Consider the following 19,788-nt stretch of genomic DNA (forward strand, 5'->3'; position numbering starts at 1 on the left):
GAGTCCTGGGACTGGAGGAGGCAACCCGGACAGTGGGGAAGTCAGAGCGAGGCCGGGAAGGAACATTGGCAGGAGACTGCACAATAGCAGATAGAACATCCCCACCCCCAGCCCTGCGCCTCCACTGACTAATATTCCAGTGCCTCTGGCGTACCTGCCCTGAACTAGGCGCTCTGCACATCCTAAGTTAGCTTCTTGGTTCACTTTGCAGCCCAGGGAGCTGAAGCCTCCCCAGGTAGCTGATGACCTGAGATGACACTGCAAGTCAGTTGCAAACGCTCGATTTCGAGTATGGTAGGCTGCCCCTCTCCCCGCTCCATCCTGCTCTAGTGCCCACAGAGCAGAGAACCCTTGAGGACTCTGAGGCTGCCGGGATGGTGAATTAAGTCACCACTATCTTATCTCAGCTTGTAGTGCAAGAAAGATCTGGTACGATGATTGCAGCCACACAAGTCCATGCGAAGACCTGGGACCTGCCCAGAGCTGCCGCTCTTCAGTGGCTTTAGCACATCGGACACATGGGTGTGGACCTCAGGCAGCTATAGTCACATTCCGATAGTTTCTGTGCATGAATCTAGTACTTTAGGAAAATAAGCCAAAGCAAAATTCACTGCCTTGATCTTTGGCGGAGAGGGAGTGTTAAAGCAGCAGAGGACAGCTGATAACAAGGCTGGGATCCTAACCCCTCTTTTTTTTTTTTTTTTTTTTTGTCTGTGAAATAGAAAGCTTTCATCCCATCTCTCACTTTAGCTACTATTGATATTATCCTTGTGCTCCTATCTGTGCAGTAAGATTTTATTCACACCCCTGTGCCATTATCCACATAATGGTGCTTGTAACGTGCCTGGACCCATGTTGAAATGCAGGAACTCAGCATAGCAATGGGAAACCTTCTTTTTTGGCAGTGCTTTATTTCCCTAAGGGTGACTACTCCTAACTGATAGGAACATGAAGTCCTGAGTGTGGCAGCAGGTTATCAGATGACTTCCCTGTTTGCCCACCACTGTATGCGGCAGAGCACCTCCGCCTAGAGAAATCGGGCTCCCCCACCTGCCTCGCTCGCCTGCTATCTCCAGGCCTCTGTCAGCCTGGCGATATCCTCCTTCTGCTGGGGGCTGTGAACACCAGAAGGCTCAGGAAGCCGAGGGGAAGGCTCTCCACTCACTCCCCCTTTACGATTGCAGCATGCCTTTGTGTGCAAGCCCACCTACAGAGGGCACATGGAATCTGCATGGAAATCAGCCACACGCCATACGTCCGAGAAACCATTTTCCTGAGGTTTAGAGAAAGACCTTTAAAAAAAACACCCCAAGAGACTTGACAATGAAAGTTGATTATAACCCCTTACTTTGAAATAGGGTTTGCTTCTGAATCAGAAAACCCTTGAGGTTTTTTATAACTAGTACCCATTTCAAAAAGTTTCCATGTTTCACGTCCTGGGTGCAACATGATAAGGATTGAATGGCAGTTTGCAAAGACTTTGGGTTTGGCTTGGGTGGCAAGTAGGAAGAGCCACTGTCACACTCTCTCCTTTTTTCCATTCAAGATGGAGGAGGAGCACCTCTACGCCTTGAGGTGGAAAGAGCTAGAAATGCACAGCCTGGCTTTGCAAAACACCCTCCATGAGCGAACCTGGAGTGACGAGAAAAATCTGATGCAGCAGGAGCTCCGGTCCTTGAAGCAGAACATCTTCCTTTTCTACGTCAAACTCAGGTGGCTGCTGAAACACTGGCGGCAAGGGAAACAGATGGATGAGGAAGGCGAGGATTTTACCGAGGTACCTCTGCCCGGAGTGTTTGTTTTATTTGTGTCCATTTTGCTCTTGCCCCCCAGGCACTGCTGTCCCCCTGCCATCTACATGCAGAGTCACACTCTGCCATTTCACATTATTTTATCAAGTCCAGTGCAGACAATGGAAATGCAACAGGTTGTCTAGTTATATAATAGACCAAGAATTCCATACTGTCCTTTAACATCATTGCTGTTGTGTTTTTTAATAAAATAGAGAGACAGAGTGTGAGTGGAGAAGGGGCAAAGAGAGAGGGAGACACAGAATCCAAAGCAGGCTACAGGCTCTGAGCTGTCAGCATAGAGCCTGTTGTGGGGCTCGAACTCACGAACCGTGAGATCATGGCCTGAGCAGAAATCAGACACTTAACCGATTGAGACACCCAGGCACCCCTTGATCTGGTTTTCAGAGTCCTGGTCTGTGACTCCATCGTGCAGCAAAATGTTGCTGCTGTTTCTTTTGTTGCTCATCTATGGATTCAGGAAGACTGTAACCCCGAGTTCCTTCCCATCTCTCAACCCACCTTGGCTGGCTTGTCCAGCCTAGCTCTGAATCTTTCTCTCCTCTTTCCATTTCAGTTTTTGTTCCTAAACTCTACAGCCCATTCTGCCAGTGTAGTTTTATAAGCTCCAGATGGGTCAGATTTTTGCCCCCTCCAGGATTTGCCGCCTGTGCATGTGTCTGTTCCCTCATGTGCCTCCATTCCCAGATTCAGCCCAGAACAAGAACAGAGCCATTTCTTGCTGATTGATTGATCTTATTGATTAAGTCCGTGTGACCTCAAGCTCTGCAGGCTGCTTCTGGCCCAGCCTTCTGATGCAAGCAGGGCTGGGACCACTGAGGTTCTGAGCATCCGTACCCCTGACTTCTGTGTCAGCTGCTTCAAGGCATCATAAATGTCAGCTTCCTCTAGACTCCCAGGGACTGTCTGCTTTCACTTTAGTGAGCAATGTATACAGTTTGAAGTCATCCTAGGAAGGGGAAGATATATGGATTCTCTCTTCTCTAGGAGGGAAGAAAGTCTTCCAATATCAATTCAACCTGCTTCCAAATAGCCACGACCAAGGAAACCATTATTAAGCAAAACCTAGAAATAGTTGCCAAGTTTCCTGCTGAGCAACACTTTGGAGTTCCTCCTCTAGTTTATAAAACCATAACTGTAATCAATAATCATTTATAAATCATAAAACTTATCAGTGTCAAAATAACTTACAAACAGTGAAATTTCCAATCTTTGCTGACCAGTTGGGCACCCGTTGTGTGCTATTCAAAGGAAGAGGGTTGGGGCTCCTGGGTGGCTCAGATGGTTGAGCATCTGGCCCAGGTCATGATCTCATGGTTCATGGGTTTGAGTCCCGCATTGGACTCTGTGCTGACAGTGAGGAGCCTGTTTGGGATTCCCTGTCTCCCTCTCTCCCTCTGCCCTGCCTCCTCCCTCAAAAATAAATATATAAACATTTAAAATATAAGTAAATAAATGGAGAAAGTGGCCAGTGAGTTCATGAAATGGGCTAAACGAGTATATTTGGGGAAAGGCTAGGAAGTCAAGAGTTGATAAGCCACAAAGTGGAGAATTCTCCTCAAACAATAAAAACGAGGCTGCACAGCAAAGGATTTGGGTGGAGCCATGATCACTGTCTCCTGCTGTTTTCAGAGCGAGCATCCAGAGACACTCCCCAGGCTCAGCGAGCTTGGAGTGCAGGGGGACCTGAAGGGTGACGGCCCTGACCGGGAGGACAATGGTCCAGGCTTTTCGATGGGAGAGCATTCTCCACACTCCCCTGTGCAGATCGGTGACCATGGATCGCGGCTGCCGCCTGCGCATGCGGGCCAGCTCCACAGGCAGGTGGGTGCCGAGGTCCCAGCCCCTCGTTCTACCCACACGTGGGAGAGGAGACTGCTAGTCTATGTCTGTGTCATCTTATTCTATGTGCTGGTGTTCCGGGGAGCAGGAAACTCCTCTGGCTGCCTCTGGCTGCCTGGAGCTGTATTTGTACTAGAAATTCTATCATTAAGGCTTTTATTTCAGTGTCAGCCCATTAGTTCATTTGGCTGACATGTAGAAACAAGGAGTTAGTAGGGTCAGATCGGTTGGAGAGGCCAGCAAATGTCCTGAGAAGGAGAACGGGGAAGTGTCGAGTGGTGTGTAGACTGAACTATGGCTTTACAAAGGTTGACCATTCTTCTCAGAGACAGCACCTTCCTCGTGGCCAGGGGAAGAATGTACGGGGCTTTTTGTTGATGTTTAGCTGAATGGGCATGGAAAACATCACTCATTTGGCAACATGATGTGTAAGGAGAAAAGAGAAAGTTGGTTGTTGTTGTTTTTAATCCTATACATGTATTAAGTGTTTTAGGTTCTTTTTAAGCCACTTGAAATAAAAATCTCTGATGACACCTAAAAAAATGAAAGCATGGTGGTGCTTGAGGCTCAGTCGGTTAAGCGTCCAACTCTTGGTTTCAGCTTAGGTCATGATCTCGCTGTCTGTGAGACAGAGCCCTGCATTAGGCTCTGCACTGGCAGTGGGGAGCCTGCTTGGAATTCCCCCTCCTCTCTGCCCCTCTCCTGCTCATGCTTTCTCTTTCTCCCAAAATATATAAATGAATCTTTAAAAAATGAAAGCACATTTCAATGGGATTTCAGTGTACAATATGAAATAATTATTAATATTGCTAAATGCCACATGTATTAATTATTAAGCAGATAGCCCCTGCTTAACAGACCAAAAGGTACTATTGCCGCCACCCAGATTTTTTGCGCTTCTATACAAAACAGCAGGTATGTTGGGTTTAGAGTGTTGAGACCCTAGGAGGCATCCAGCGTTAAAGCCTTCTTGCTCCCAAAATTTCTGGACTGAGTCCTTTCTGATCCTCTGTTGCTTTGTTGACAGTTCTTCGGGGCAGAGCCTGAGGCCCCCAGACACAGACCCCTGGCTCTGGGTGGAGGGGGAGGGGTTGGGTGGACCCAGAGCCCAGCAGTTACCCCGGGTGTGGCTGTCACCACTCAGCCACTGACATTTGTGGGCACTCCCTGTGCACTGGGCTCCACAGCTGTGGCTCCTCCCTTAGCCCAGTGCTGCAGAGGGTCAAGTGGGAGAGGGCTGGCATCAGATCTTTGGCTCAGATCCAAATGAGGGAAAGTAGAAGTAGTGATGTCTGAGCACAGGCCTAAGGGATATGTGTGTCCCCCCCCCCCCATCTACTTTCCCTCCACAGTCAAATCAGATTTTCACAACTAAAGAACTGTTTTCTATGCACACCCATCCGCCCTTCCATTTTCCCTGAACAATATGACTCAAGAAAGAGATTATGCTTTCAGATGAATGCTTAATTACAGTTATTAGGAAGTTTGTCATTATGCCAGTGTCCCTGGGGAGATTTTAGCTCATGGAATGAGTTTTCCAGCAATTGATCTAGTTAGAAAATAAAATGCTCCTTTGCAAATAGTCCTTTAAAACCTACCACTTGTATTATTTTTAAAAGAGATGTCGTCAGTCGGTTCTATAAAGTATCTGTGATTAACTCAAATACATCTGTTGCTTGCTACTCAGCCATAAACCTACCGCGTCTGAGATCACACGTTGGGTGTTTCCCACGTGTGCATCCAAATGCTTAGGAAAAGGGGAAAAAATGTAACACATCTGGTTTTCGAAACAATTCTCATGGAAAATTTTACCCTTGAGGTGGAAAATCATGCAGAGTCACTCAGCTGGACTGGTGTACTGGAATGTCATCTCTTCTTGCCTCGTTCTTCCCGAGCTGATTTTCTAGGTCTTCCCCTTGCAGGGGCTAATCCCACTGTACAATTTGTATGGTTTGCCGTAGAAGCACATGGGGGGGCCTCCAGGGTAGGGTGCTGATGGGCAGAATCAGAGTTGCCTTTAATGGACCCATCAGTCTGTCCATAGCAGTTAAGTGCACAATGCCGTCCGTCCGAGGACAGAAGATTAATGAGCTCTACTGTACAACAGCTGATCGCCTGGGAGTGAACGTTCTCAGTTATCGGGTCTGCCTGCCCTTTCATGGCATGGGTATTAGCTGGCGGCCTTCCTGCAAGAGTAAGAACACGTGTCTCAGAGAGCTGCACCCTTTCCAAAAACTCTGAGATCCTGCCAAGGTGATAAGTGGAACATGGATCATGGCTGGACTCCTTTCCCAAGGCTATATTCCCAAGTAATGCAGTTTCCCAGGCCTCAGCCTTCGCTTTGCGTCATGGTGAACATTCTCACAGTTGAACGCAGTAAATGGCAAAATGCATCACCTCCAAAGAGGTTTAAAAAAAATGTTTTTTACATGTATCAAGTCAACTTTGGGAATAGTTCATAAAAAAATTGTCAGGTTGGAAAATGTTTGGTTGTGTGAATGTTCCCTGTTAACTGATCTTTAGTCACACGACTAGGGATGTCATGGCAGGAACCCAATTGTCCTCAAGAACAGAAAGCACTTTCAGCTTGCCCGGCCTTCTGGAAGAACTGGAAAATATACAAGAGCTTATTGGATAGCTCTCACCAAGCTCCAGGATGCTTGCCACTATGTTAAGCTTTTGAGACCTAAGGCTCCATATGTGTTTTATACCTACTAGTAATTCCCAAAATCAAGATTTTTAAGCAAGGTTATTGACAGTGCCAGAATTATGTGGTTCCAATAGCTAATGGCCTTTGAGTTGGATTAATTTATTCAAAGAGAAGTCACTTTTTCATCCAGGGATGTGGCATAATATTCTTTATTAAAGCATCTAAGTATAGGGGCGCCTCAGTGGCTCATTTGGTTGAGTGTCCGACTCTCCATTTTAGCTCTGGTCATGTTGTCATGGTTTGTGAGTTCACGTATCAAGTTCTGTGCTGACAGTGCAGAGCCTGATTGGGATTCTCTCTCTCTCTCTCTCTCTCTCTCTCTCTCTCTCTCTCTCTCTCTCTCTGCCCTTCCTTGCCCCTCCCAATAAATAAATTGTGAAAGCATCTTAGTACAAATATAGAGAAACTGATTTAAAATCATTGCAAGATCTGATGAAATTATGTTTCATGTTAGTCTCCAATGACAGCTGGTCACTAAGGAGCCTCTCTCAGGACCCAGCTTTAGGACCAAGTAGAATCTGTTCCCCTGGACCTTTGTCACTCCCTGGTCCATGATTCACTTGGAGCTTAGGGCCTTCAAGAGCCACCCTAAGTAAAAAGTCAGTGGCGGCTTTGGCTCCCTGGGCCTCCCGGGCATCGACTCACCTGGATACCCACTTTTCTTCTTTGCCCAAGGTGCAGAAACTTCTGGAAAGAGCACCTGTGCCAGACAGAACCTATATGTCAGAACTGTGATCTGCTCTTTTTTTTTTTTTTTTTTTTTTTGATAAGGAAGCTCTCCTCTTGAGCCTAAATCACATTTACCTTTCAGTTTTGTCTGTTGTGCCACAGTTTATTCTGTAGACTTTGCAACCTCTGTACAACCTCACTAGGAGACAAGCAACCCTCTAGAAAAAGAACCAGACCAGGGGTACCTGGGTGGCGCCATCGGTTAAACATCTGCCTTCAGGTCAGGTCCTAATCTCATGGTTCATGGATTCTCGCCCCACATTGGGCTCTCTGCTGTCTGCGGAGGACCTGCTTCAGATCCTCTGCCCCACTCTCTCTCTGCCCCTCCCCTACTCGCTCTCTCTCAAGTAAATAAATTTAAAAAAAAGGAACCTGACCAGAGCTTAAAATTATGAAGCATCGCATGTTTGCTGTGTGTTTTTGTTTCTTTCTGTTACTGTGCAAATAGCACAGGTGCAGGAGGTGAAGAGCCACAAATACTGAAAGATACTTAGGAAAGGACGTTCTCAGTCCCCGTCCCACCTCCCAGCGTTAGCCATGGTCAGCAGTTTATGACATCTTTTTTAAGTATGCAACAAGCTCTAAACCCTGCTACAACAGATTTCTTCCCATCTGGCCACTTGATGTTCATCAGACCTGCTCTGGTTTCTCTGAAGCCTGTGGCTGGTAACTCTGTATTTATAACTTACTGAATGTAGGGTCCATCAGTTCTTTCACAAACCCACATGTGTTCTTGGGAAGCTCTCCAAAAGTTATGGTGACCTGCAGCACAGAGCCCTCGTGGCCCAGATCACCTGCCTATTCTCAGTCAAAGGACAGATGACTTTTGTACAAACATCAATCTCGCATCTCTGTAACCCTCCGTCAGAGATTATGTTTTCATGGCCAGTCTTCAGTGACGCCTTCTTTTTTTATCTATGGGAGAATAGTAGTTTTAGAAAAGTATCTTAAAAATAATCTGAATAGAACAATAGAAGTATGAACAATGAGGGGCGTAGTTACTAAAATGTTGCTGGATGTGTAAATGTATCCTTTCTGTCTGATCTCACAGTAAAGGACTTGTCTTGGGACTCTTGCCGATAGAGGAGTTACTTTATTGAGTAGTGTACAAGGTCTCCCTCTTTGTAATTATAAAATAGGACCTATGCCCGCCTGTGTTGAGGGTCAAGGGCAGCTACTACAGCATTCTGGAATTCCCTGCCTATGTCTACTAGCCTAAATGAATACAGAAAGTAGAGGCCATCTGGCTTTCTGTGGGCCACCCCATAGCAGCAGGTCAACAGAACAGAACAGAACAATCTATCTGTTCCAGTGTTGGATTAAACTCATCTCCAGCACGAATGGCTCTGATACAAGCAAACTGGTTGATGGTAGCTTAGCTCTTTCACAGAATTATGAAACACATATCTTAGAAATCTCAGGCATGAATGATATTATCAAGTAGCTGGCATTGCATCACAAATATCTTGGTGTGTTATCTTTCTCAAAAACGTCCTTTTCACTTTCCATTAATAATGTTTATTGTATATTTAGGTGGCAGCCTTAATTAGCTGAAGCCCAACCTTGAACCTGTTATACAGTTAACACTTTATAGCACAGTCAAGCTCCTGACCCCAATTTTGGAATTATTGTAAGGCCTGCCCAAGAGAGTTGAACTGGAAGGGCTGAAATGTCCTTAGTCTGCGGATAAGGACATCATGGAGCTATTTTATTCCTGCTTTTTTGAAAGAAAGCTGTCGTGACCCGACGGCCAGGGCCGCTCGTCCAGCGATCAGCGATCGGTGGTACCTGTTTTGTCCGCCCTGCCGGTCAGGGCGGAAAGGAGAATCGTTGAGGGTCCTTCTCCTGAGGGAGGGAGAGAAAAAGGGGGCAGGAGAGGGAGACGCAGAGAGTAAAGACAGAACTCACAGTTCTCCAATCAGGCGAAAGAGAGCGTTTATTCAAAGAACTGTTCTTTATATAGTCTTCAGGGGGGGAAGACAAGGCAAGCTGACCTAAGCAGGCTACAGAGTTGAATGCATATCAAAGAAGCGCCCCGACTTTGCCTCAGCAATCTTGGGGGATGGAGAACTAACACTGAATACGGTTTTGATCTTTTGTGTGCCTTGGCCACTCACGTCTAGCTCAGCAAGACAGTCGCCAAAGTTATTTTGACCAGGAAATGGCAATCTCCAGCCTCCAGATGCAAATCTTGTTTCCTGGCTCACTCAACGGAGTGATAATCCTTGCCTGAGGCAGACAGAAAACTTAGCGGGGCCCCGACAGAAAGCCAACAAGCTGATCTTGAGGAGATCAAAAAGTTGGTCTTTTTCATTGAAATTGCCTCATGTTTTACAGATATATAAGCTAAAAAAGGTTGCATAATTGGGGCCTGGCACAGAAGTTTCAGAAAATTCTGTATCCAGGAAGACCTTCACCCAAAGACCTCTAAACAGACCAGAGACTCTTGATTCCATTCTCAACCTGATTAGGGTCATCTTTTTATCCAAAACATTGCCCAGCAAGGGCCACCATGGGGAGAAAAAGTAAGACAAGTAATTTTAAAGCATTCTTTCAGGATGGCTCACTAATAGTATTACCTTTGATATGGAAGATGGAGTTTGTTTCTAGAGATTAAGTGGCTTCTCGTAGGCAAAGTTTAAAAAAAAAAAAGCCTGGGTAGAATATAATGTAAGTATTTAAATATCTTGGCTCGGTTTGTCCAGTCTTGGGTGGGACAGACCTGGATTGCAGGCTGTGTTCTGCATTTCCCAGCAGCAAGAGCCTGGCAGCTCCTCAGTTGCTGCATGTTCTAGTTCCTCCTCTGTAACACAGGGAGCATGACTGTATGCACCTAGCACTGATGCAAGATGCAACTAACATCATGCAGGTGGATGGTTCGATAGCTGATCTTCGCACACCCTCTGACCCATTAGGAACAAGTAGTATTACTTTTCATTATTGGGGGTTTTTTTTGTTTTTTTGTTTTATGGTTTTGGTTTGTTTTTATGGTGTTTGGGGTTGTTGGCTTTTTGTTTTGTTTGTTTTTTGTTTTATTTTATTTTGTTTTTGTCATGAAAAAGTTTTTAGAAACATCATGCCCATCTAGGTCTTCAGAAATTTTTACTTGGGCATCAATTATTGGTGTTGTGCACTAATGGCAGAGAGCTAGTGTGGCTTCCTGCCATATCACATGCTGCTCCTGGGTGATTATAATAACAAGTACCACAACATTGATTCTGGGGACTCTCTTGCTCCCTTTGGCCACCTTCATCCCAAAGCAATTTTTGAACTCATGCCATGATGATTAATATTATACTGGTATAATAGCACATTGTGTTGATTACTCTGACCCAGATGTGCATAAAAACATTAAAGCTTAATTTTATTTAATCTGATCTTTGCTAATGCCAGAAAGTACCTATTTCCAGAGGAACCAAAATTTCAGTGTGCAAAAGGACTGTCATGTGAACTCTTGCTTTCGAGGACCACAAAGTTCTGGTCCTAATGTTGTCAGAGCCATTTAATGCGAAGCCAAGAACCCCACAGGCTGACTACATTCATATGTAGATTCGTAAGGCCCTATTGATTACATACAAGAATTGATTGTGGGGCGCCTGTGTGGCTCAGTTGGTTGAGCATCTGGCTTCGGCTCAGGTCATGATCTCACAGTTCGTGGGTTCAAGCCCCGTGTCAGGCTCTGTGCTGACAGCTAGCTCAGAGCCTGGAGCCTGTCTTCAGTTTCTGTGTCTCCCTCTCTCTCTGACCCTCCCCTGCTGATGCTGTCTCTCTCTCTCTCTCTCTCTCTCTCTCTCTCTCAAAAATAAATAAAACATTAAAAAAAAAGAATGGACTATATGGTTTTCTGCTTTTTCTTCACTGAGCATTAAATGACTACTCAGTCTGGATCAAACCTATTACCATTACTTTATGCTTAAAATACTTAGACTTAAAAAGTAGTGATTTTTTGTTTGCTTGAGAGAGAGTGAGCAAGAGCATGAGTAGAAGAAAGGGGCAGAAGCAGAGAGAGAAAATCCCAATTTTCTCTCAATCCCACAACCCTGGGACTACGACCTGAACTAAAATCAAGAGTCAGACACTCAAATGATTGAGCCAACCCAGGAGCCCAAAAGTAGTGATATATATATATTTTTAATTTAGAATCCAAAGATGAAAATCCCAAATGAATCTACCATAAATATAAATAAAATCTTTCAAACAACTTCTATACTCAGAGGATGTATGTGGATTTCTGAAAACAAAAATATTGCAATATCTCTTCTCACTCACCTGCGCCTATATAATTTATAAATACGTTTGGTGACAAGTTGATTTATTATATATCCTAAGCAGCTCACTGAGTGTAGTGGTAATTTTCTTATATTCAGGTGGTTGGAAGGAATGTGTAGGGTTTTTAGACGGTTCTCTAGTTGCTGAATCCTGCAAATGTCAACTGTACTCATCATGGCTTCAGTCTCAGGGCTATTAAAGTAAAAATTAGTGTTCAAGGGGAGAAAAATCAAAAAGCAATAAATGCTAATAAGTAGGCCTTTCTCCCAATTGAAAGTCTATGGCATATAATATTATAACTTCAGACAGCTTACAGGGAAAACTGGGGGGTTTTCAGCAATAAATCTGCTTGTGTTAAGGAGTTTCTTTTCTTTTCTTTAAATGTTTTTATCTTATTTTTTGAGAGAAAGAGAGAGTGTGTGTTTTCATGAGTGGGAGAGAGGCAGAGAGAGAGGGAGACACAGAATCCGAAGCAGGCTCCAGGCTCTGAGCTGTCAGCACAGAGCCCGACCCAGGCCTCGAAATCACGAACCGTGAGATCATGACCTGAGCCAAAGTCGGAGACTTAACTGACTGAGCCACCTAGGCGCCCCAGGAGTTTCTATTTTCTAATTCAATTTTATTTAAATCCAAACAGATAGCCAAAGTATCTTAAATTCTTCGCAAATGTGGCTGGCCGTTTTTATCTATGTGCACACGTGTTTAGGGATTAACTAGATGGTTTTAGGATCACAATTGACTCTCCACGTGATGGAGATCGTGTCCTGCTGACCTTGGCATGAGAGGTTTATCAAGCACAAGGGATTCACTCTGAGAGTAAGGGGTTCTGTGTTCCCAAAGTCAAGACAGTCTGCATCCAGACAGGACTGAGAGAGCTTTGATTCTACCTGCCTCATAAATGCACCAAACAAGATAGCCTGGAGACAGTCTGGGAGCTCATGATGCACTTAGTGTTTTCTGTCTGATCGGAAGAGATGAACTCATGGGGCTTTTATTATCCAGGTACCATAATTAATTCAGTATTTAATTCACTTAGACAAACCTTTCTGGTATAGCATTCATGCTAAAATGTACTAAGATAGCAACTGTGGCTTTGAATGTGCCTTTAAAGGGCAGGATGGATTTTAGAAAATATAAAATATTCTAAAATAGGCATAAGCGGATTAGGGATAAAAATCCCATTTTCATTTATGAGACCTGTTTGCGTACTCCCCATGGGTTGAGCATTGTGTGAAACACTGGAAATCGCGAGTGGGTAAGGTTTTGTCTCCCTCCCCTGCCCCTGTACTTTACCATGGTGGTGGAGCCATCAGGGGCGCCACAAGAAAACAAGGAGGTGCCATGGTTATTGGTGCTGTTGGTGCAGCAGAACAGAGAGGCAGTGATTCTGTCTCAGAGGACCACGAGGAAGCCTCCATGAACAGGTTAAGCATTCACTTTTGGCTTTGATTATTAAAGCTGAGCATGCCCTTCCCCACATGGCCATACTGATCCATACAGGTCACATATGACCACCCTCTGTTTATAAGAGACACAGAGCCTATTTTTAGTCCCTTCTTGTTTAATAGCTGGTATTAAAATGACAGCATATGTCGGTGAGTGTTCAGATCTTGCTAGATCTGCATCCCCAATCACAGCTTTGGACGTCTGAAATCACACGGGAGCGTCCTCCCTTCTGCTTCTGGGCCTGGAGTGCCAGCCTCCCTTGTATTCCGACAGGCCCTTAGGAGTCTCGGCCCCAGGAGCCTGACGGCCGGCAGCAGGGGGACACCGTGGTTTCGTCGCACTAACTGGGCAGACCCCCGCCGGCTCTACACCCACTGCAATAACCCCTTGGACACAGCCCACCACCCCCTTGATGCCAGGCTCCCCTCCTTTTCAGATCTAGAGAATACCCTTGCATGAGCTGGCAGACTCAACTCCGAGTTCCCCCCTGCAGGTGGTGGAAAACCAGCAGCTGTTCCGCGCGCTCAAGACCCTGCTGGAGGACTTGCACACTGAGCTGCGCGAGGACGAGCATGCGCGGAGGCGGCTACAACAGCAGTACGCCAGCGACAAGGCCGCCTGGGACGTGGAGTGGGCGGCGCTCCAGTGCCGCCTGGAACAGGTATCTGACTGCGGCGTCTTCCCAGCTCTGACCGTGGGGCCTCTGGGCCTCTGGGCCAGGCGGGGAGAAGGCACAGTACCTCCCATCCACAGTGATCCTTGTCCAAAGAGATCATTGGGCTCTGAGAAAGCCAGAACAGCTGCCTGCGCTTGCTCTCTCGCTCTCTCTCGCTCTCTCCTCCCCTTAAAATTACCAGCTTTCCGAGGCACCTTCTTCCCCTTTCCAAGTCCCTCTCCCAAGAAGGAAACGATCTCCACTGAATGAACGCCTTTGGACAGTAGCGTTTATTTTCACATTCTGCTCTCAACAAGGCGATACTTCCATACTTCACCCGTCCCAGGATGGCCTAGCATGAAGTGGTGATCAAAATATGCTGACATAGTTCAGACAGAAACAAAGAAAATGCAGATTGTGGCTTAGTTATCTCTGGAAAAGGGAAACATGTGCATTCCTCTAGACTTCTCCAAATACTGAAAAGAGCGTGTAGACCTTCCACTAAGTGCCCTGGCAGTCTGATCAGTTTTCGTGTCCTTATGTCCCCTGGAGGAAATGGAGGCCCAGAGGAAGTGGCTGGTCTCAGATCATGGAGCCTTTAGTGCTTGAATGGAGAGAACGGGGCCCTGCCTGCACCCTCCCAACAGAGCAGAACCTCCTCCGAGATTTTAGACCATGGCCATGGTTGTTAAGGGCAGACTTCTCCAGAAATGTCCTTTTCTAAGTGTTTTCTTCCTGGAAATCCTTAACAGCCAATGTCACCTCCTGCCCAGAGTCTGCTCGCTAAGCTATTTCTCCAGATTTCTTCCAGCACCTTGATCATGATTGGAGGAAATCTGTGCATCTTTGATAATATACTTTCTAGGCCCTATTTTGAGGAAAATCATAAACTAAATGAATTTTATATGAATTGGCCAGGCCATGAAAGACAAAGAAATTTGCCTAGAATGGAGACATCTTCCAAATGGCCTTGATAAGAGATGAAAGGGCCTGTCATGTCAAAAGCAGACAGCTTCACTGGCACACCCACAAGTTCAACTGCATTGCCAGCTGGCCCAAGGGAGCAGTGGTGTCAGGCTCATAGTCCCCAGGTAGAGCGGAGACACAGACTTCTCTGCAGAGGTAGCAGCAAAGCATAGCAAAACCAAAGCACCAGGCCAGGCTGGCGGAGCCACTGACCCAGTTATGAATCCTGCCTCCTTGCGCAGTAGGAGATTCTTACTAGCTGCTCTGTTTATCTCAGTGCACAGCCTGAAGAGTCAGCAGTGGAGGAAAAATGAGTAAGGATGCTCTCTGGTGAGCTGCCTTTAAGCCTATTTTAAAATATGTTTGTGGGGGAGAAAGCCAAATATTTTCAAAGATGTAAGTGTAGGTGTAGCCGAAGAAAGGAGGCCTAATCTTTGAGATGAGCCAATTTCAAAATATTTCGTCTTTGTTTTAGAGAAACCTGGCATCCACCCACACATGTGCTACATACACATAAAATCTCTGGAAGAGTCACCAAACACCAAGAAATAAAAATAGGACTTCAAACCTAGAAGCCAGGTGGTACTAGGTAAAGATTCATCTTCTGCCCAAAGCGTTGAAGAAGTTTCTGAGACATTTACAGCCCCGAAAGCAATGAATGTAGGCCGAGGCTAATTCATTTATAATACCCCCATCTTTACTGTCTTCTTACTTAAAGGTGCAACAAGTGAATTCCACCAAAAGTTAAGTATTTTATCCCAGTGGAGGCCATATTGTGTCAATGCCCAAATTCGTGATTCCTTCACTTAACTGCCAACTCAGACTTTGTTCTTGATGCCAACAAATAAGATATTTCTTGAAGGGGCTCTCAGTACAGCGGGAGACCCAGACAAGGGTGCCAACTTATAATAGTGTGATAAGTGCCCGACCAGGCCTATACACAGTGCCACCAGGGAATAGGCGTGTTCAGGGCACACACTTCAGCCTGAGGTTTGAGGGGGAGGTCATGAAGGTCCTGCTTAGAATGAGTCTTGGGATACGAACAAGAGTGAGTACATGGGAAAAGAGAGAAAGAATGTTTCAAACAAAAAAGCATAATGAAGAAAGGGGTATAGTACCTCCGAGGAGCCGCACCTAGTCAGGTTATGAGGGAAAGGAAGACTATGCAAAAGATTGAAACAAATCCTGATTGCATCATGGAAGGAAACCATTTTGATTTACAGTTGCCACAGATTATCCCGGCTTTAAGGAGGAGGATGGATTAGAAGCCTAGTAGAATTGAATAGACTAACATGGGTCCATCCGTAAAATCCAGGGGTCTGCCAAACTGGAGTGGGGAAAACATGCATCTTTATGTTCATGAAGCTTTCGCTAACATTTATCATGCTCTGCAGCAACAGCTTAGTCCCAATTCCTTCCTCTACTCTCTGCTATCATTGCCCCAGTTTACTTCTACATGTTCTGTAAACACACATTACGTTGCAACCGTTTTTGCTCTAGGCACCCAGTAATACTTTAAAGCAATTAAAAATAAGAGGAAAATGAGTTTGGGAGCACTTGGGTCCTCAGTCGGTTGAACATCCATCTTCGGCTCCTGTCATGATCTCACGGGTCATGGGTTTGAGCCCTTTGCATGACAGCATGGAGACTGCTTCAGATTCTCTGTCTCCCTCTCTCTCCCTTCCCATCCCCTGCTCATGCTCTCTCTCTGTCTCAAAAATAAATAAACATTAAAAACCTTTTTAAATAGGGGAAAATGAGTTTTTGTTTGTATTTCTGTTATTTCCAGTGTTCTTCATTTTTTGTGTGTGGTAGAGTGTCTCTTAGTCTCATAATTCTTCTGCCTGGAACTTCCTCCATCATTTCTTGAAATACAGGTCTGCTGGAAATGATTTTTTTATTTTAATTTGTTTAAAAAGCATTTTTTCCTTTAGTTTTGAAAGATAGTGTTGCTGAGCATAGAAGTCTATCGAGGTTGACACTTTCCCCCTTAAGTCTCTCTGACATGAATAGTTTCAGAGGAGAGGTCTGCTGTCATTCATATCTGTATGTCTCTGGGTGCGGTATGTCTTTCTGTCTGCCTCCAAGGTTTCCTGTTTGGCGTTCAGCGGTCTGAATATGGTACGTCTAGATGGAATTTATTTTGCTTGTTTGTTTTTGGTATTCAATCTCATGACTGTTTAGTGTAGTGGATATTTATTGTAGACTGGTAGGTCCTACTGCTACTCCATCACTACTGTCCACATAGGGCTGAGGATTTAGAGACAGACATGCCCTCCAGGGGCTCTACAGAAGGAAGATAAGATAGGGTGGTAACTGAGTCAGGAAGTGGAGCTGAGAGGCCGACTCTAGGAAGCTAAGTGGACTCATGCTTTACATTCTGTGTGACTCTGTCAAATGTTCATAAATAGGACTTAAAAATGTTTTTTCCATAAGACTGGTCAGATCTTGGCAGAAATGTGTTTCCAGGGATAATATGCAAATCTGCTGAGATTTTCTTCACCTGCTAATACAAGACTGGCCAGGGACTAAGGTCTAAGTCTTTTCTCCCTGCCAGCTGGAAGAGAAGAGGGAGAAGAACTTGGGAGAACCAGGCTCTTCCACCGACAGCAAAGGGGACTTCAAGAAGGAGAGGGAGACGCACCAGAAGCTCCTAGCCGAAAGTCACGGCCTGGTCATGGACTTGCGCTGGCAGATTCATCACAGTGAGAAGAACTGGAACCGGGAGAAGGTGGAGCTTCTCGACCGTCTAGATAGAGACCGGCAGGAGTGGGAGCGGCAGAAGAAGGAGCTCTTGTGGAGAATAGAACAGGTAAGGGAGTACTGGGCACCAGCCAACAGGGAAGGGGGTACAGACAACTAAACTGACCTGGAAATCGGAGCACTCAGGGGAAAAAAAATAAGTCAGCCTATAGCAAGGTCCTTAATACATCAGGATGTTTTACGGGCTTCCAAAGGAAGAGGAAAAAAATAGAATTTCTAGCATGGGAGACCCAGACTCAGCCCTGCTAGTCCACAGATCTTCTCGTGGCAAAGCTTGTGGGTAACTTCCTTGCATATGTACCTATGGTATGTCTTGGCTGGGGGGCAGGGGGTAACATTTTAAAGGAAGTTAAAGACTAAACTTGAAAGATGAGGTTATTTCAGGTCTTACAAGGTGATTTCTGCGAAGGAGCAAACTACCTTTGAAGTTGGACACTGAAGATGTGGTCACAGTGACTGCTCCAACTTGAATGAAATTGCTGTCCATTAGGAAAGAAATTGCTGAATTAAGTTTTGGAAATCAGGCTGTTTGCACCTGCTGTGGTCTTGCTGAGCTGTGATTAGGTAGGACCGTCATCGGGGAGGGAGCTGGTAGCTCAACGCCTTCAGCTAAACAAACAATTCCAGCACCCAGATGGGTTCGGTGGGGGAGGGGGAGTTGTTTTTCTACCTTCCAGATAATCACTGTCTACACTGCATCAGACTTAGGACGGTCATGCCTGAGTGATGCACAAATTAAGTTTTCACATTAAACTGATGAGGGTTTGGAATTCCTCCCTGGCTTGATTTTTACATAGCGTATGTGTATTTTTTAAATTTCTTTCAGCCAGTCACACTTCTAAATTTACAAGGCCTCAAGGAAATGTATTAATCAATAAGAAACCAAGTTCAGGAAAAAGAACCTTATTACAAATACCTATACTGCTGGCATTTATTTGAGAACCTTTTGAAAAATATGCTCTGACATTCCCAGATGTGGGACCTGTGTTATGCCAGTGCAATGCCCAGGGTTAGGTTCTGTATGCTGTCGGGGAGGGAGAGAAGGTGAACAAGCTAAAAAAAGAAGCCAGGAGCCCTTGGCTCAGAAACCATTGAGAAGAAGGCACACACTGCAGAAAAGGGCAGGAGCTCTTCCTCGACCTGATGACTCACACAACTGAGTCACCATGCTGGTATCTGACGTGTCTCCTTTCAAAATTCCCCAAATTCTATCAAAAGAAAGGTGTCCACTTCCTGTTTGGCCTAGAAATGCATCACTTGAGAAGAATCTTCTGTATTAAATCCTCTGTGTGCCTGTGCTCTACTGAATGGATCAGCTGTTGGGGGGAATTGCGAAGGCAAAAATAGCAGGGGTTCTTGCAAAATGGTCATTGATTTATCACATCCAGCTTCAGTTAACCAGTTTCTCTGTAACCCCAGGCACCTGTCATCAGAGGTTTGGCTTTCCCTCCAGGAGCGTTCACTTATGTCCCTCCTGTACCACACTAAGGCTGTCAGGATCCCTGCCGTGGCCCCTTTGGGGTCCCCTTTGCCTGTTAGCCATGGGTTCCTTGGACTTGTCATTGCTGCTCTTTGGAAGTCACACCCTGGCTATCATTTAAACAAGCCTTTTAGGGTTTTACTTTTGGGAAAGAAGAATTCCTAGTAAAGGAAAAAACAGTAAGACATCTGATGATATTCCACTTTTGAAGAGTTCATGGCCAGGGAAGAGCAGTCGCCGCATTTTAAGAAACAGTATTTTGAAAGATGAGAATGGGCAAGTGCTGTACCCCATTTCTGACTCTGTCAGTATTCTTGCAATTCTGCAAGACAAAATTCCATGCAAGACTGCAGCAATTCTACCAGGCCGACAGCCTCAGAACTTCCCTCCTCAAGGTTAACATCTCTGAACATAATGGATTCAAGACACATGGGTTCCAGGCAGTCATCTGTTCCCGAAACCTGTGCAGTGGGTCCCGCTGGCTTTGTGCAATGATCTTGCTGCTGTTTTTAGAAGAGGATTTGTTGCCAGTGAATGATGCTTCAGATATGTGGTTGTGGCTTTCAAAAATAAATCTGGCCCTTTCCCGCAAATATGCAACATTTTAAAAGACGATTTTATAAGCCTTGGTACCCAATCCTGAAAATTGGATAAAGCAGTTATAGGCACTCTCCGCAAAAGAGGAAGTTGACTGAAGTGTGCGTTTGTGTGGAGATTTTGTTTGTTTATCATTCGTTGAACTTTTAGCCCCACGTTCCTTAGATAAGCAAGAAATACAAGTGAACATTTTTCATAATGTGTGCTCTTGTCATTTGACTACTTGGTGAGCCATGTAACCTTGACTGTGATCATCCTAACACAGTTGGTGAAGGAAGTAACACTAAATCCATTTTCCACTTTCAGAACACATGCTTCATACTCTTCCGGTGTCATTAAATTCCAACATAATTTCTGTGTCACATGAGGCATTTTATATGATGGATGACTGTGAGAATGTGGTTTAGGTCATATAACACATACCATCTATCTTATCAACGTCTCTTGTCGGTCTAGCTTTGACTGGGGGATAGTTAACTTTTATGGAGTCACACTACATTTCTCCTTAGAATTAAGTTCC

The 19,788-nt window shown here is 45.2% G+C and overlaps 1 protein-coding gene across 11 annotated transcripts in view; it reads left to right on the forward strand.

The window, feature by feature from the left end:
- The window catches only part of MTCL1 (microtubule crosslinking factor 1), a 122,783-nt gene that overhangs the window by 86,266 nt on the left and 16,729 nt on the right, over positions 1–19,788 (forward strand). For 10 of the 11 annotated variants that reach the window (XR_003902389.1, XM_029921518.1, XM_029921521.1 and 7 more), the window contains 4 exons: positions 1,547–1,777; positions 3,444–3,635; positions 13,301–13,468; positions 16,986–17,240. Coding sequence is in view for 10 of the 11 variants with exons in the window: in XM_029921518.1 (XP_029777378.1) it covers positions 1,547–1,777; positions 3,444–3,635; positions 13,301–13,468; positions 16,986–17,240 (846 nt within the window). In the remaining variant the exon portion in view is untranslated. The remainder of the gene's footprint in view (positions 1–1,546; positions 1,778–3,443; positions 3,636–13,300; positions 13,469–16,985; positions 17,241–19,788) is intronic. The other variant, XM_029921520.1, reaches the window with a different exon arrangement.

Source organism: Suricata suricatta, chromosome 14 (genome assembly GCF_006229205.1).
Source record: "Suricata suricatta isolate VVHF042 chromosome 14, meerkat_22Aug2017_6uvM2_HiC, whole genome shotgun sequence".
Lineage (NCBI taxonomy): Eukaryota > Metazoa > Chordata > Mammalia > Carnivora > Herpestidae > Suricata > Suricata suricatta.